Genomic DNA, 17966 nt, shown 5'->3' on the forward strand with positions numbered 1-17966 from the left:
TACCTGTCTGCACTGCGGTGGTAGATATGTGCAGCTCTTTGCTTCCACACAAGTGCTGCCCACAGCGATTGCAGGAGTAGTGAGGGGAAAACCATTGAAAATGCCAGGCAACACCTGCAGGTGAGCAAAACCACCTCTTAAATTATTGAAGCAATACCAGAGTTACGGGAATGTCAAGGAGCCAGGTCGCTTTATGGGACCCTGATGCCCCCAGGGAGGGGAACAGCCCCTCACTCCAGAGGGAACCCCCGCAGGTGTTGGGACAAATGTGTTGGCACCTGGACCTATGTGGATGCCAGTGCCTCGAGTTTGATTTGTCATTGTTCACTAAAGCAAGATCTGTTAAAACACAAAGATAGATTCCTCTTGTTTACCCCAGTGCAAAGCCCCAGGTGAGGATGTATTTTTGGAGATGGACCATCTATATGACTCGGAGCAAAGTCAGAGGAAACCTCAGAAAAAGGCTGCAATTGCTAATTACCTTCGTGTAGTAAAATGTAATGCTGTTGACCCATGGCAATAAAGCTTTGCCTTTCCTTCACCTGATGCGTTGGCTCTGAAGGATTGCTGTTCCCCTCACGCAGCCTGGGCTGCCCCAGCAGTATGGCAGGCAGCAGAGTTTGGGGAAAGTCTTGTTTTAAGTTGCTTACAGCATTACAGAAAAACCCTTTGAGAGGGGAACAAGTATGTACAACAAGTAAGAAGTCTTTACCCAAGCAATTTTTAAATGCTTCTTGCATTTGTTGTAAGGATTTATTCTGAAAGCTTCCGAGTCATCTGCATAGCACTGGAAATTCAGAAAATCCCAAACTGAATAATGGTGGTGTGGGGTTAGACGAATGCCCCCGTGTGTCAGGCTTGCTGCCTTGGCCCACGCGTTCAGCCTGTGCGGTTATAAATGCGGGACCCCGGGGAGGGACGGCAGCTTCGGCGCAGCCTGTGCCGCATTGCGTTCCCAGCATGACCACAGCGTGCCGAGCTGATGCGATAGCACCTGGCAGTGCAGAAGCAGTAGAAGCTGGTTCATCTGCAAACAGATTAGGGTAGCCGTGGCTCAGTAAGCCAGGCTGCTTACTGCTTCACTGCGGAGCAGAACAAGACGTGGGTAATCTATTCCCTTGCAGCGCGGGGCAGGAGCCCTCAGGAGGAAGAGCCTGCCTTGCCTAGCCCTGGGCTCTCCTCTGCCTGCGAGTGCAGCTCGTGGATTCAGCCGCATAAATGAAGCGCCCGGTTTGTGTTTCACCGAGGCAGAGCAGCGGCAGGGCACATGGGAGCTGCGCAGCCCGCAGCGGAGCAGCACACAGCCGGGGAGCGGTGGGGACAGCCCCGCAGCCATGGCCGTGCCAGTGTGGCTTTGGAAGAAGGGGCTGGGAGGATGCGTTTTATTTCCTACATCTCCAGCTGGCGCTGCTGTGTCACTGTCCAGTGATGTTGCAAACATTAGGGAGCTGACATAACTTCCTGAGGGTCCCCACCGTGGCAGCGGTATGTGAGCAACTTTTCCTCGTGTGTGTGTGTGCCCGCCTCAATACAGAAGGGACAGCAGCATTTCCCTGTGTTATGCATGTGCATGGTTGTTGCTGATGACCCCTCCACCACACTTCTGCTCCCGCACCATGGTCCACCTTGCTTTTGCCATCATTTCTTTAGTAAGGACTTGCATCGTGGCATTTGTCACAACCGTAGTTTGTAGGACTTGCAAATACAGAGGTAGAGCAGAGTCTGTTTGCCTCCCCTAACAGGGGAAACTGGTGAGGGCCTGGGGGCGAGGGCTCCCTGTACAGACCTGTCTGATGCCCAAGAGCATCGCTTTGCTTCTGCCCAGGTTTGCGCCCCACTTGTGGGTGCCCAGTGACGCGGGAAGGCTGCGGTGCTGACCTGTGGTGCTTTTCCATTTCCCATCCTTGAACTCCAGCTCCCCTCCCTCCCTGCCAGCCTGAGCAGCCCCCCTCGTTTGCCAACACATCGTTGTAACTTGGGTGTGAAATGGTTACGTTTCATTTTGGAAAGTTTGAACAGTCTGAGGTACATGGTAGGTAGAGTTGCTGCCGTCAGCTTTCAGAGTAAAGGGAATTAGCCATGCCCGTTCCATCAGCTTTTGTGAAATCTCAACTAAATTCCCATGCATTTCTGTGTAGTTATCTTCTCCAGCTAATTGTGTCCTACACAATCCATCACGGCTTTGACTTTGTTGCTTCAGTAATGGAATAGTCTCCAGGTTCAGACAAATTCCCCGTGCAGAGACAGAGGTACTTATTAATGTGCAAATTAAAATTATTTATGCTGAAGATATCTGCAAACCATTTTCCACCAGAACTGCAGAAAATTTGGTTGATCTGCCTCACTCAGACGGAGTGGAAGAGAGCCTGTGCTGGAAATAAACAGAAGAATAGCATCGAGAGCTGTAATATAGCACTCTAGGTAGGCAAAAAAAGTCAGCAACGAAGGAAAGAAGCAAAGAGAACAATAAAGCATGAAGAAATTATTTGCTTCAAGGTTTCTTGTCTTTGCCTTGCCTACGAGACAGCAAACAGTGTCTGCTCGCTCAGAGTTCAAGGGCCTGTTCCCTCTTCTCTCCAACATTCAGCTTTGGGCCTGGAGACCCATCAGGTGGAAAGGTCCACGAGCACATAAAGACTTTTGGAATGGGTTTTATTTAAATCTTTGAGCCTAATCCCTCCTTCCTCCCTAAATCTTCCCAGCCTGTGTGAAGAAAGGGGGGCTGGGTGAAGCCCAGCACTGCAGGCTTGAGGGATCACCCTGCTTTAGACTTGAAACTTGCTGCCGATCAGCTGCTACAAGGTGACACGCTCCTGGGTCAAGCCTTAACCTACCCTCCCCTGTTTGTCTGTCCGAAGCCATCGCCAACGTCCTCTTTGGCTTCCCTAGCGTAGGCTGGAAATCACAGCAAAATTGCCCAGTCCTGCGGACCTAAGCATCCCAAGTTACTTGCTGGTCCAGACTTGGGGTAATTTCTGCCCATGCTAAATTTATTCCAGGGCTATCAAAGATTTTTGGCATTGCACAAATAGGTAATTCAAGTCAAGTGTAGGTGAGGCTTAGCTCTGTGTTGATCTTTAGCCTGTCCCCCGTGCTCACCTCTCCACCTCCCTTCTCCTTTCCAGTGCTTCAGTGCTTATGGTTCGCAATGGTTATTACAGGGGTTTTCTCATTTGCTAGGCTGAAAAAAGCTGATAAGCAGCCTGAAAGTTTTGGCCTGTTGCTTTCTTTTCTGGGACTGTTAGAGAGAAATAAGGTCAGGGAATAATGAAATATGGCTTAAGAGAGAATATGCCACTTAGCCAAGGCAGATACCTATCATCCTCAGAAGATGAGAGCCACAGCAGAGCGCAATTCAGATATATCCTGCAACGAAATAAAATGCTCTAAGTGTGTTTCTGCAAAGCACTTGTCACGTAGTGACCGCATCCGCGGTGGCCTCCTGCTTGTTTGTGGTTTGGTTTTGTTTTTTGTTTTGTTTTTTTTTTCTGTTTGCGACTGAGCTCTGGGAGTTTGTGCCTGGTACAGTCGCAAGGGTATTGCCCCCGGTCGCCAGCCGTGTGATGGCCCCCGGCAGGACTGGCTGATGCGCTGGGCTGGGCTGGGGAGGGATGCGCAGGTCCCGGCTGGTGCTCTGCCTGCCCCGCTCCGTGCTGCGGGGCCGTCTCCCCGAGGAGGGCACCCCCTGCCCACCACGGCAGATCTGGCAGGAGCTCTGGGCTGCTTGCTTTGCCGTGCTGCGAGCCAAAGAGCCCGTGCGGAGCCTGGGCAGTCCTCTGCTCCGTGAGCAGCGTGTGGGGAGGCAGGCGAACCAGAGCGACACCTTTGCTGGGTGGCTTTTGGTGCACTTGGCATCTTTCGCCTTCTCGGGGAAGCCTACCAGTTCGGCTGGTGGGGGATGTTTTACTGCACCCGCAACTGCTGCTTCTGCCAAATAATCGGGGACGTTGGGTGCTGTGCACTTGGTTTGACATGCAGATAAGCTAAAGGCAAAGGTTGGTGCTTCAGAGGGCGGTGCTTAGTCTGAATGTATTCTGGACTCCCCTTCATATTTTATGGAGGTTGTCTCATCTCTCATTACTGTACGTGTCTATACAATATGTGTTTTTAAAAAAATATAAGGGTCAAAATTTAATCTGGAATGCCAGGAAGGAAGGTGGTGTGAGAATGCCTGGTATTTTAGCTTACCCATACCACCTCCAGCATTCAGCCTGTTTTTCTCCGTCAGAGGAGTCCTAGCATAGCCTTCATTTCAAAGATGACTCATTTCCCTTCCTGTAATGCTCTTACGTACTAGTGCTAATAATACTTCTACAAGTGGAAGTCATTATTATAGAGGACTGCTGATAAACTGGCTGGTCCTACCTTGCCTCTCAGATGGTATCATGGATGGTAGCCTCGATGTTCTGTTGGAGAGAGTAATTTTGTTTTCAACCCTGGAATTTAAGTAACTTCCAAAGATGTGCCTGCATCCATTTGGAAACTGGTGGCATTAACCAAATAAACTCACGCAGTGGTTTCTTTAAGACGCTTGTTCCTTGAGCCTTTGTTTACTGTGTATGTGCTGGCTGCCCTGTGCCCCATATATCAGGGTGAAGGAGGAGCAGCCAGGCGTGCCACAGGTGGTGCCGGTAATAAGGCGGTGATGTGATTCATGTGGTGAGGGACAAAGGATGCAAAGGCAGCAGCCGCCACTTTTCCAGGCTCTGGCATGCCCCCTGCGGCGTGCCCCTTGCTGTGGAGTGGGGGATGAAGGAACATGACGTTTTGGCTTTTTCCTGGTCCTGATTTGTGAATCCTGATGTCTTTCTTTTAATGTGAAGCCATTTTTTAAATGGCTGGTGGGAAAGAGAGGGATGCAATGTGGCTGGTGACAACTGTGGCAGTGGATGGTTGTGTTGCTGTTCTGGCATATGGCTAACACCAGCATGGGAAGGGTGTTATTTTAAGACCCCTCCTTTGCTAGTGGAAGCGTGAGAAGCAGAACAGCGAGCCGTCTCGCACAGCAACGGAGCTTTCATGGCAGATGTCAGTTAACCTGATTTTTGTATTTTTAAAAAAAAAAAGAAAAAAGGTTTGCTTTGTTTTGTAGAGCTTGCTTTGCATATGTCTCGCTGCACTATCCAAAGGAAGGATGGGGCAATAGAAAGCAAATACATCCTCCAGGGACAGCCTGGGTGACTTTTGTTCGCATCCTTCTCACTGTGGGTGCTGAGAGCCCGTTGCCTTTGGGAAGGGCGTGCTGAGGAGCAGAGGATGGCAGCACGGCGGGTGCCCTGGGCACTGCTGGATGGGCTGCATCTCTCGGGGATGCTGGCCGGCTTTGCCTCTTGCCTCTGCTTCCCATCGCTACTGCTTGCAGCGACCTGAGAATACAACATTTCCCCCCAAAATCACTGCATTGCAGTGCTCAGCAGGTAATTACTGGAGCCCTTGCTTAAACCTCCGGTGTCCCAAGCAGGGCACAAAAGCCCTTTGTTAGGGAGTTAGGCAGGAGAACTGGTACTTTATGTTGCTCGTCCAGTTTTCTCTCTGCTGCCTCCCCAAGGATTATTATTTAATAACCACACCGGTGGTGCGTCCCAGCGGGGTTCCTGCAGCACCTTGTGCGGTGGGTGGAGTGGGAGCTGCTGGGAAGGGGAGAGCGGGTGCTACCCTCGGAGAGCTGCTGCATGGAGCTGGGAGGGACGCGGCTGGGCAAGGTGATGATTTGAAGGTGGTGGCAGAAAAATTGCTCTTACACCTGTTTGCTTTGCAGGAGAGGGGTTGTGAGGGATAGGGAGGAAACTTAAACTTCTCCAGCATGGGGTGGGAGCCAGGTGTCCGTCTCACGCCACCCTGTATTGCTGCATCTCGTCAGCGAACCCTCCTTTTGGTCCCACTTCTGATCAGGTTACAACACGGTGCGGTAAAACTGCCGCTTCCTTCGCTGACCGGGATAATGGAAACCCCTTCAATAATTCAGGGGATATGTTCTGCGCTTGGGGTGGTGGATTTTGCAGGAAAAAGCGCAGAAATAGAGGTTGTTCTCGGGTGGGCTGAGCGGGGGTTGCCCGTGCTGACTGACAGCCTGTGGCCTTTCCTCTCCCCAGATAGTGATGTACATAGGCCAGGTCTCCAAGGACATCCTGAAGTGGCCTCGGCCCCTCTCGCCACCTGTCGTCAAGCTGGAAATGAGGACGGATGCAGAGTACGGGATGCCTTCCACCCACGCCATGGCCGCCACTGCCATCTCCTTCTCCTTCCTCATTGCGACCATGAAGCAGTACCAGGTAGGGGGTACAAAGAGAAAAAAAAGAAAATAACAAAAAGAAAAGCACGTGTCTGCCTCCAGCAAGCTACAGAAAACTAGCAAATCCAAAGGTGTTGCCACTTCCAGGGGAGCTCTGTATTTCTTTTCACAGCCGTGTATTTTTCCCTGTTGTTAGCGGTAGCTGGCCGATCATAGGCACAAGAAGAAATTTAGTGGAAATCTCCTTTTTTAGCACGAACCCCACTCAGAGCCGCGGGCGGGGTGTGCTGCCCTGCCGTGGTTTGGCGGGTTCGCAGTGTTTTCGCGTGCGGGGTGACCATGGAGGGAGCCGCGGTGCTGCTGCGGAAGGTGCCCGGGTCGGTGTTTTGTGCTCGCCCCGTGCTCGCCAAGCCAACGGGGCACATCGGGAAACGCCGGCTCCCAGGGAAACCAAAGGAGCTCTGTGCCGCCTGGTTTTTGTATGATGCAGGAAAAGCATCCTTGGGAGTCCCCTGGCTCTAACCCGTGTTAGACTAATAGCATACAACAGGATTTGAGAGCCTGTTTGTCAGAGAAGTAACAGCAGCCTCCACTGCCCTGGAGCTGTAGGCTGCTTGGGGAGATCTCATAATTATTTTCCCCAAACCTTCAGCCTTTTATCTTTCTAAAAGGTTTATTTCCCAGAAACTCATTTCTCCATGATGATTATTTTTGTTTTGTTTTATGAATCAAAACATGTGTTTCCTGTACTCTAGCAATAATAACTTCCTGGCTGCATCGTATTTAAGCATGTTTCTCCGCCCTCTCAAGCGTATTTCAAAGATAAACCCGTGTAACCGAGAGGGCTCGCAGTACGGCCGGGGGTCTCGCTGTCGCAGTGTCCCTGGGTGTCCTCCCTGCGATGTGCAGGGACAGAAGGTGGCCACCCCTTTGATGAGAGGTGCTGCGTCCTGGAGCTGTAACTCATAGAAACGGAGAGCTCTGAATTACACGGGGATCTCTGAATTAATTTGACTTCCAGACTCCTCCGGTCCCAGCCGTGAAGCAGCGGGCTGGGCTCCTGCCCGCGGTGCAGGACGAGTGAGCAGGTCAGTGGTGCCCAGCGCTGCGCTGCCAGCCGCCGGCTCCCTGGTTGTTGTACGGCAACTGGTCGGAGCAGCTTGGCAGTGGGATGGGGCTGGGGAGCAGGAGCCATAAACCAGGATATTTGTCAGCCCTGGAAGGCCAGATCCATCCCACGTGTCGGATCTGCCAAAAAGACCTGTCAGCAGCACTTTCGCCTCCTCCTCGATTGATAAGCTACCAGTGGGACACACAGCTCTTCACGGGCTGTCTCATACTTCTTGGAAACTGCCATGAAACAATAAAGCTACTGTAAAATAATTAAATTAATTAATTGCCTCTATTAAGAAGGAAAAATCTACCAGTACATTATGTTGCTATCTTCTAAAGCTGCCCTAGTCATTAATTACCGATCTGGACTAGCTCCCGGGCTGCCTGCTGAGGGGGGAATAAAGTGGGTGTAAATTCTCCGAAGGCTTAGCGAAGTGAGGAAAAAATAGTGTTTTATGAGCTGGGAGTGACATCTGCAGCCGGGTCTGAGCTCTCTACTCCGGGGGCTAGAGTACGCCGGGGGAAAGGGTCAGAAGCAAGTTGTTATGCTTAAAATTTCCACAGAAGCATTTTTGCGCTGACCTGTGGCCACCCTGGTCAGTCATCAGCCCTGCGGCAGTAGATGGAGACTTTGTGTCAAATCGTGTGAATTAATTTCATTTATTTATATTTTGGGTTGGTTTATTTTTTTCAGAAAAATGTCCTTTACGGACCAGCCCACTCGGTTTCAGGATTTGAATGCGTGGATTAAGGGCTAATATGTTAAGCTTATTCTTTACCAAATGTGTGTGGGTTTTTTGCTTTTTAAATGTTGATTTATTTCGACACTTCTTTGCATGTTCATAGGCAACTCGGAGAGGGAATTAAGCAAAACCAGCTTCATAAGAAGACGATTAAACCTTAAGCATCACAGGGAAGAGCGGCCCTGACTGCTCTAATAGCTGGACTGCGGTTTCAGCCCAGACATTGATCTTCCCCTCCCAGCCCGCTGCTCAAGGACTATTGATCACGCTTCTGGCCAGGCTCTGCGGCTATCGCGTTCCCCTCGGGTGATCTGAGGCCGCAGTTCAACCTCGGGCATCGCTCGTACAACGTGCTGTGCCTTTTTTTCTTAAGGTCTTCAGCGCTAACATGGATTTTGCAGGTGGATATTGTGGGGTAAAACTCTGCAAATGCCATCTATTTCCCAGGTTTCCCGTGCTAAGACTAGACCTTTGCAAAAGTGGGCACCACAGATACGGAAACGACCTTCCAGCAGGATTGCACGTTGGCCGATGTGAGGTCTCATCTCGGGTCATGTTAATCTCTTTGGGCAAGTACAGCTCAGGAGCCGCTTCCCGACACGAGATCCTTACATCGGTCCGGCTGCTTGGATGTTTTACTTCGGATATATACTGATGTTAAAGTGGATAACGGTGTAACGTGTCTTTATTTTTTCCCTGTCCACAGTATCCGTTCGAACTAGGCCTGGTAGCAGCATTTGTGTTTTCGACGCTGGTGTGTCTCAGCAGGCTCTACACGGGGATGCACACCGTCCTGGTAAGGATGCCCCGCGCCGCCCCGCGCCGGTCCTGCCTCCCGCTCCGCTTGCCCACAGCGATCCCCAGCTCCCACTCTTCAAGCGATGAGCGGCCTGCCTTGGCCGTGCCACCGCAGGAATATAGGAGTCACGCCACTGAAGCTCAGGCTGTACGTTCAAAGGCAGCTGCGAGGAAACCCTCAGGCTATTGCTATTTGAATCCGCAGGGGAATTATTTATACCGTGCGGGAAGCAGCAGCGCGCGTGGGCTGAGGAGCCGGGTGAGGTCGGTGTGGCATCCGAATTGTAGTTCTCTATTTTGAAATTTTAATTGCGAGGAATGCACTTGGGCAACTGACGCTGCTCCTCAGCTAAGCCTTTTGTGCAATAGTATCACTGTTGTCAGCGAGAAATATTCCGGGCTGGTTCAGCCTGGGAGTGGCAGGGGAGGATAGCAGGTGGGTGAGTCACGCCGGCGGAGAGCGGAGGGGAGGGTAAAACGTGACAAGTGAGCGCTGTCGGGGGCTGGGGGACAGCGTGGCTCGTGTTAGCGTACAGGGACATGGCACTTAAGAAAATATTATGACAAGCTTCTCGTTTTCAGCTGGTAGGAAATTCATTCTTAAAGGATTGAGATGCATAAATACTTCGTTCAGAAATAATCATAAAATATCTGTGACTTCATATGCCAGACTTGTTGGGCGCAGTTGTTTAGAGATGTCAGCCCTGCTTTAAGAACAGATTTCAGTGTAACTTTGATTTGGCAGTAGCTGGTTCCTTCCTGACGAGAGGAATCGTTACTGAGCTGTTATATGTAGTGGGCAGAGGGGTGGTCCAGCTGCCTCACTATGGATAAAAACTGCCGGCTACTTCCCTGCAGGAGTTTGATAGGCATTGTTTGCTGGTTGCATATGCATAAATAATTGCATTTTTTTACTGAGTAATAATTATGTTTGTAATAAGGAGGCTTGATGACTGTAAGAAAGGGAGCCCTTATGAGATTAAGGTTATCTATAAAATATAGCTTGACCTTCCCTTCCAGGACTAGTGGATCAAAACAACATCTTAAATTGAAGCTGGAAACACCCTTTCTTGACTAGTGACCTTAAGTCAATCAGTAAAAATTCTTTGCATACTTCCCTTGCTGGTCCATCATAATGAAAGACTCCTCTAAATTTAGATGGATTTTAGGGTAAAGAAGAAAAAGTCCGTTGTGCCTTTGACATGATAAAAAAGGGCTTTAAAATAAAAAAAAAAGCTCCTTGGTTGAACTGTGAGCAATGCTGCCTTTCAAAAGGGCAAACGTACTTTGCCGGGGTCTTCATCCCGTGCGTGCCATGGTGGGGTCGGAGCTGGGGAAACGGCTGGTGGTCACAGCTGCCCAAACGCAACCCCCTTCTCTCTGCGGTGCTGTCCGTCCCACCTGCGGTGGCAGGTTCTGGCGTCCCACCTGCGGTGACTGACAGGTGCTTTCGGGGAAGAAGTGCGGTTCCGAGACGTTTACCACACTTTGAGGGACGGCTCCCAGCCTGACCTGCCCGAGATAGCACGGGGCCGAGGCGCAGTGGCCGCTCAGCCAAGCCACCAGCCGAAACAGCCTCTATCTAGTGAGTTCTTAACTGAGGTCTGAATAGAAAATGAATACTGACAGGATATAATTATGTATTAAGCAATCATAATATTTTAGTAAAGCAAATGAATAGGTAAAATATACCCACCGACTTCGTGTAACTGAGTTTTTCCCATTTGAGGAACCAGAAAAGGAGTAGCAAGGTGGTTGCACTGTGCTTTGCTACAGCCGTAGCTGGAGCTCTGGCACGGGAGCTCATCTTCTGTAGCCTCAGCTCTACAAATCAGTCTGGATTTCAGCATTGCTGGTGTTGCTTTTAGACCAGGAGCAGCCTCAAAAAGCACAGTCGTGTCAGTAGAAGAGATGTCACCATTAAAGACCTTCCGGAGAGGCAGTAAACTGGTATGAGAGCTATCTGCATCATTATAGCCGTATCAGAAGGAACCCTATGCTTGGGGAAAAGGGAATAAACTCCTGCTGCCTGGGCTGTTACCAGGAGAGCATCACCCAGCTAGAGAATGGGGTGGATGCAATATACTTGCACTGCTGAGAGATAATTTAATTACAGCAATCCACCTTCACCACCTCAACACGAGAATGTCCCATGTGCGTGGAGGAGCCGGGGAAAGGCAGGATCCTTCCTTTTAGGTCTTAAATGATGGAGTCTGAAGAGCTGGGGAAGTGGGAATCTGGAGTTACCTGGAAAGGGCAAAGTGAAAATTTGGACACGTTTTGAGGCAGAGAATCTGTAATTTTACAGAGGTTATTTTTAAGGAACAAAATGCGATTGGAGACGATAGGACTGTTGTTGTTTGCATTTTTCCCCAGACAATTGTATTTTAGAAAATATCCCTTTACTCCCCATCTTAAAGCTTTGGCCCAATTTTTGATCCGTGTCTCAGTGAGATGAACAAGTTTTTCTGTCTCAGCCTTGCCGCAGCACATCCGAGTCATCTCGTATTTGAAACGATGAGCGACGGTGTTCATGTGAGTGCACAGTATTCCAAAAAGATGCGAGCAAGGTCACTGCAAATCGTATTGGGAAGAACTTCACCAGCCGAGGGCAGCCCCCAAACCGGGGGGGGAGGAGGGGAGGCTTTGAGCCTTCTTTTAACCCTTCAGGGCCAGCCGTAGGAATTTCTTCATGCACCCAGCTAATGGGTTTGGCATTGGCTGTGGAGGCAGAGCTGGGTCTCCTCCCGGTGTAAGGCAGACTGCCCTGCCTGCACCAGCGGCGGGGCTTGGGGAAGCAGACAGTCGCTCCAGAGCCGCGGCTGGGGGTGTCACAACCTCACTGGTACTGCGGCTTCCCGCTGTGCTGCCTGGAGATAAAAGCAATAATGCCCTGTGCCGGCCAGTGCCGGGGGTAGGATACAGAGAGAAGTCAAAAGGTCACTTTTTATGACCAAAAAGAAACCTGAAAGTTGTTTCTGTAAACAAGGTAAATTGTTTTTTTTCCCTGAGGTAGAGCGATTGGGTGTTGGTGCATGTATTGCTGATTAACCCCCCCCAGCAGAGGGTACGCTGTAGCCCCCACCCTGCTCCTTTGCTGGGCTGTATCTCAGGTTTTTTACCACCACCATTAATCCTGAAATTATCTTAAATATTTTAAAGCTGATAAACAAACAGTGTAGTGGCATCACTTTACACACTGTGGCACTACAGTCCCCGTGGGGTGAAACAGAGTAACCTACAGGAGTGGGACGCAAATCAGGTATTTCTGTTCAGGAGAGCGAGCAGCGTCTCACACTGTAAATGAAAACGTGAAGGGAATTCAGGCAACACAAGGCAGAATAGGAAAAGTGTTATTTCTGCTTTGATTGGAAACATCAGGGAAGATGCTTGAGTGCCACCGTGTTTGGGGTGCTGGTTCGATGTTCTGGGGGCCTTTTGTGAGTGTTTGCATCTCCAACCGTAGTTTCAATGGGAAGAGCATAGAACAGCCTTGCCTTCGGAAAGCCAGACCACACGCTTTTGCGATCCTAAACCAAATCGTGCTCTAAAACCTTGTGAAACAAAAAAAACCAGCCCAGCGCAAGAACGGCAGCAGCGGTGCTGGTATCCACGGACCACGCTGCTGCCGTGCTTCCTCAGTGTCGGGCAGAACGCGTGGTGAAGCGCCCCGGTCCTGCATCCCAGGCATCGCCTGCAGCTGGGTTTTCACCTCGGTTGTTTTTCTTCACGTACCTGTAACGCAGGAAAATAACTTGAAGGGCTTGCAGCGTTAGCAACCCGATACTGGTCTCTTCTTCAGGTAGCAAAGCAAAATGACAGCTTTCTAGTTAAAATCGATAGGAGCGAGGCCTCCCTTGTGTCGAACCCGGGCAGATGCTCGTCGCTGTGCGGGAGGCAGGGGGGTGCTGTGTGGGAGCGGGGCCCAGCTGCAGGGCAGTGGGGGGGCTTTTTGGGAGCCTGTGGAGCACTGCCGCAGCAGTCCCTGGTGCTGAGGGAGCTGGAGCATCCCAGCAGGGAAATGGGAGGTTTTAAACCTTGCCGGTAGTGCTGCACCTTGAGCAAAATCCGTGCCTGCCCTCATTTAAAAATTCCTTTATAATTGTGGGTTTGGCAAGAGGCTAATCTGTTTACACAGGCAAGAATGTGCTTCCTGGGAGTGCTAACAGCAGCTCCACCGCCGGGAAGAGCGAAGGTCCCGCTCCTGGGTGCACAGTAGACGGAGTCCCAGAAAAGCAGTTTTTCTCACAGAAATCGGAGCCATCCCTCCTCTTCCCATCCTCTCTTTAGTTTAACAGGCGAGGGGGGAAATCATTAATTTTGCACCGCTAAATGTCATGGTAAAGTGTTGGTCTTGAACTCACCGCCTCTTCTGGGTGCTCAGAAAATCAAACCTCTGCCCGTGCGTACCAGAACCAAAGGAATCATTGCTGACGGGCTGGGCTGGGTACGGCCCACGCTCTCCAGCAGCTTCTAGTAAGGAGTCTCCAAAACTGGAGAAGATTGGTGGATGGGGCGAAAAACAGTATAAACCACTAGTCTCCAAACTTTTTTGATCATGCACCCCATCAGTAAAAAAATTTTTAGCATGCACGCCCAATATATGTATATTTATTTATGAATTATATACATGTATTACTATACTGATAAATATACTATAAACATACAGAATAATAGAAATTAAAAAAAGGATGAGATAAGGATGAAATAAACACTACTTTTAAAATATATATCTATTTTTTGTTTTACTTATTAGTGGTGCAAAAAGTATTTCCTTCCCACAGCCTGATGGGTTGCCTTGTGCACCCACTTTGGAGACCACTGGTATAAGCCGCTGGCTGGGAGCAGAGCTGGTTGTGTGGGTCCTGCCTGAACACTACAGGGGCCGTGTTACTGCTTTGGGGCTGAGCGGGAGGATAATAAAATTCAGAAAACTTTAATGAGGTTTGTAAATAGAGGGTGTCTGCCCCCCAGCTGGGAACTGCTGGAGTCAGCTGGGTGAATCTGAGCAAAGCATTTGTTAGGGGAATGTTAATGTTTGGTTAAATGTCTTCAATTGGAACAGAAAAGCACGTGAACAGCTTTTGAATTTCAATCGTTAATCACACGTGGAGGAGGTATTGAGATGTCAGGACTTTTTTCTTCTAATATGAAGTGGGCAAATAGTGAGGTGGGAAGTGGAGGTGCACAGAGGTGATGGGATCTCTGAGCATCGGTGCTGGGAACAACCCCCAGCTCTTTCGATGCAGTTACTTATTGTTAGGCCAAAACATGCCTTTGTGTGTAAAGTTATCATCTAAAAATTTTGATGTTGCAAAATATTGACACCTAATGGTATGTTACATGTTAGACGTCCGTGAACAACTTTGTGTATGTCCACGGCTATCCTCATGTCATGGATGAGGGAATAAATGTAAGTGGGAATTCGTATTAGGAATATGCAAAATAGCTCCGGGAGTTGCTTAAAACCAAATGTGCTGTGAATCTATTGCCTGGAAGTTGTAAACAGCTAGAGTTCAGCCATACTGGAGTAATGCATGTACCAGAAAATCATGAAATATTTCTGTTGTGAAAAAGTCCCTTCATCCCTGCCTAACTATAAATGAAGTTCTCATAAATAATTCGTTTTAGACTGTGACCAAGCATGGTGGTAGTCAACTGTCATGACTCGGTGAAAAAGATACCATCTTGAGAAGAGGACATTTCTGTCTGTGATTAACTCTAGCTTTTGCAGGGCATTTCGTGGTCAGAATACAAACTCTGCTGCCTCCTGAGCGACGCCGGGAGAGCAGCACGGGGAAACTTGTTCTATTGCTTTTTATCTGGCTGCTCTCATACAGACAGCTTTTGTTGGGGGTTAGCTCTTGTATCCTTTCCCAGCCTTGCGGTCGACAGCAATCAAGTTCTGAAAACACCTGATTTGCCTCTGTTAATAAATTAGGTTTTAACTACGCGCTTGCCTCGGGCGCTTAACTGCAAGCTGGATTTCAGAGGCTTGGGCAACAAATTTCTCCTTGATGTATTCTTGCCCGGCGGTGCCTACCTCTTGCCGCGGTCGGCAGAAATCATGGCACCATGCCCCGCAGCTCTGCACTTTTCTCCCCCGGAGCCTGTGTTCCTGGACAGGGTGCTTCTCTCTGACAAGAGACACCATCTTCCCATTTATGCAAAGCAAGCAAGCGGTAATCCTACTGATATGATGAAATTACTTGTAGGATTATGGAAGGGGAAGGGTTTGTCTGAAGGCAGCTTGCTGAGATATTGTGCACGTGCTTGTGCCTTTTCCACTGAGGTCGTAGGCGGAGGGTGCCCTTAAATATGAAAGCAGGTGAGGGGAAGAATTTCACTTGTTCAGGGGAAAAATATGAGTCAATAGATATATTCACAGGGACAAGGCTAAGGATGGGTTCACAGATTGTCACGTTTTGTTTAGCACAAGCTTTGGGTTGTCACTGTGCCGGGGCAGCGCCATCGCTGTGAATTCAGGGCGTTCCTCTGCTGCTGCACGCTCATGAATGCAGATACCCGTCTTTTATCATCACCCGAGAATATCTGTTTTGCCTTCCAGGTCTCACAAAGCTTTTAAACGTGGTCTCTTTGCAGGACGTGATCGGCGGAGCGCTGATTTCGGCTGCGCTGCTCATGCTCTTGTATCCTGCGTGGGACATGATAGATCACTTGCTGTTAACTAGTCCCTTCTGTCCACTGCTTTCCATAGTTGTGCCTCTTGTCCTATGCTACAACTACCCCAAACTGGACTATTACAGCCCTACCAGGGGAGACACCACTACTATCTTAGGAGCAGGAGCTGGAGCAACTGTGGGATTTTGGTTAAATAACCAGTATGCCGTGCCAGCCTACACCAGCGAAAATTTTCAGCTTGGATTTCCTCTGATTACCAGTAAAATAGTGGTGGTAGTGCTAGCCAGGTTCTTCGTAGGGATCTTGGTTGTTCTGTTGACGCGCCAGCTCATGAAGAGTGTGGTCCTTGGCGTGCTGGGTTATCGGTACCAGTTTCCCATTGGCGACCTGGAAGCCCGAAGACGACTGGAAGTCGAAGTGCCATACAAATTTGTAACGTACTCCTCAGTTGGCTTCAGTGCTACCGTGATTGTGCCGCTGCTGCACAAGCTGTTAGGACTGATGTGAGCGCAGCGCCAACGAAGTAATGTATGGCACCACCGTTCCAGAGACGCGATGAGTCGATCAAGGCTGGTCGCTTGACCAAAAAGTGTTTTGTGCCTTTCTGCACTGGCCTAAAATACCCGATTGGGAAGAGTCATGGGAATCGCTGTACACAAATAACTTTGGGTTAGAAATTGCTGACCCCACTATGTCCCATAATTAGAGACCCCTGGCCCAGACGACTGAAGATGACAAGCACAGAGTACAAACCCAAAATCCCTGCCGGAGGGGCAGCAGCAGCTGGTTTGCCGTGGGGCTGGGGGTGCTGGGAAGCGTGGCTGTGCCTGCGGGATGCCGGCCCCGGGGGCTGCGAAACTGCCTGCCTGGCAGCGGGGCTGCGCTGCTGAAGAAGGAGAGCAAGCCAAGGACGGGCTCGCGTCTGGGGCAAGGGGGAGCGAGCGGCTGGTGGGGTGGGGGAAGAGGCAACCAGCCAAGAGCGAAGCGCCGTCCTTGGGGCGTGCAGAGCTCTGTCTGCGCCCCGCTATCCCCTGAGGACCGGGGCGAAGGAAGAGTGGCTGAAGATGGGAAGGTGACGTGGAGGTGGAGGGAGGTGGAGGCTTTTCAAGCGCTGGCACCTTCCCGCTGTCAGACTTTGGTGGGAGCGTCCTGCTGGCCAAGAGGGCAGGTTTCTTCAGCAGCCGGCGTCGGCAGAGATCAGAGACATCCACGCTTGGGTATGGCTGTGCATTTCCCTAAAGAAATCTGATGATTATTGTACTTGTCGCTTGTCATAGCGTCTTCTGGCGGCACTGCCAGACCTGGCTAGTTCTGTGTGTATGGTTTTACCCACTGCAATCTTTTAAAAAAACAACAAAAAAGTAGAACAGAAGAAAGAAAAATCCAACAAAAAACATTTTAAGTGACTTATAACAGATCCATCTTGAATAGTAATAAGAAAGCCTCCACTAAAAGATCCTTTACCTACATACAACCGAGCAGAGTTGTTACCCCAATGTTGAGGCTCGAGTTCAAACTGTTTAACTCTGATTTAGCTTCTCTGTCTGGGAGATAGGACAAAGCCCTTCCTATCATGCGGGGGCTCGGTGACAGGTAGTGTCCTTAAACCGCGTTGTGGAAGGAGCTGAGTGGTGAATCCGGTGACTACAACGTGTGGCGATGATGAGATGCCATCATTTTCTGGTGCTGCGCAGCATTACAGTTGGGCTTCCGTGCATCTTGCAATACTGTGTATACACTTGCAGAATAGCAGTTGAGGAGTGTTCATAGGAGGGTCGTGGCTATAACTCAGGCCGCTTATTTTAAAAACTATATATCTGCTGTTGGACCAATGAGCTGTTGAGAAATACAGTGGTGAATGTGGTCTGCTTGGCTGGAAAAATGTAACATGCTATTACCGCGGAGCTTCAAGCATGGCCCCTGTGCCTTTCCCTGGCAGAATGTACATAAAAGCCAGCTTTTTAACCATGTACGCTTGTCTTCCTGGCTGCACAAAAAGTTAACCTGAAGAATGTAAAGGAGGTGCTTTGCCATCAGTTTGATCGCTTGGATAAATATAATCAAGTTAAAAAAAGGTAGCTGGGAGTTTTGTATGAGGAGCAGGAGGCGATTTTAAAACCAGGTTGGTAGTCTCCAGAAGAAATGCAGGCAGAAATTTTGACCATTTTTAGATTTGCCCAGGCTGTGGATAAACTCTTTTAAATCAGGCTGCGTGGACTTTACATGTGCACGCAAGCAGCTTCAAGGAGTCTTTCGTCAGGGCACGTGCCTGCTCACACGCGCCCTTTGGTGAGCACTGGACTCGGGCCACCAAAGCCCCGGGGTCCCGTCCCCAGTCTCCCTCCCTCCCACACACCACAGAAGAGCTGCCATCAGGCCTTAAAACACCTTTAAACACCTTCTGTTAAGGGTACTTTATGACGTACAGCGGCAGGGCA

The 17966-nt window shown here is 49.8% G+C and overlaps 1 protein-coding gene across 1 annotated transcript in view; it reads left to right on the forward strand.

Moving 5' to 3' along the window:
- Window positions 1–17415, forward strand: part of SGPP2 (sphingosine-1-phosphate phosphatase 2) — a 38045-nt gene extending 20630 nt beyond the window's left edge. The window contains exons 3-5 of the mRNA XM_075157625.1: window positions 6093–6272; window positions 8795–8884; window positions 15490–17415. Coding sequence (XP_075013726.1) covers window positions 6093–6272; window positions 8795–8884; window positions 15490–16035 — 816 coding nt within the window. The 3' untranslated portion in view covers window positions 16036–17415. The remainder of the gene's footprint in view (window positions 1–6092; window positions 6273–8794; window positions 8885–15489) is intronic.
- Window positions 17416–17966: the final 551 nt, after the last annotated feature.

This window comes from Calonectris borealis, chromosome 9, assembly GCF_964195595.1.
Source record: "Calonectris borealis chromosome 9, bCalBor7.hap1.2, whole genome shotgun sequence".
Classification (NCBI taxonomy): domain Eukaryota; kingdom Metazoa; phylum Chordata; class Aves; order Procellariiformes; family Procellariidae; genus Calonectris; species Calonectris borealis.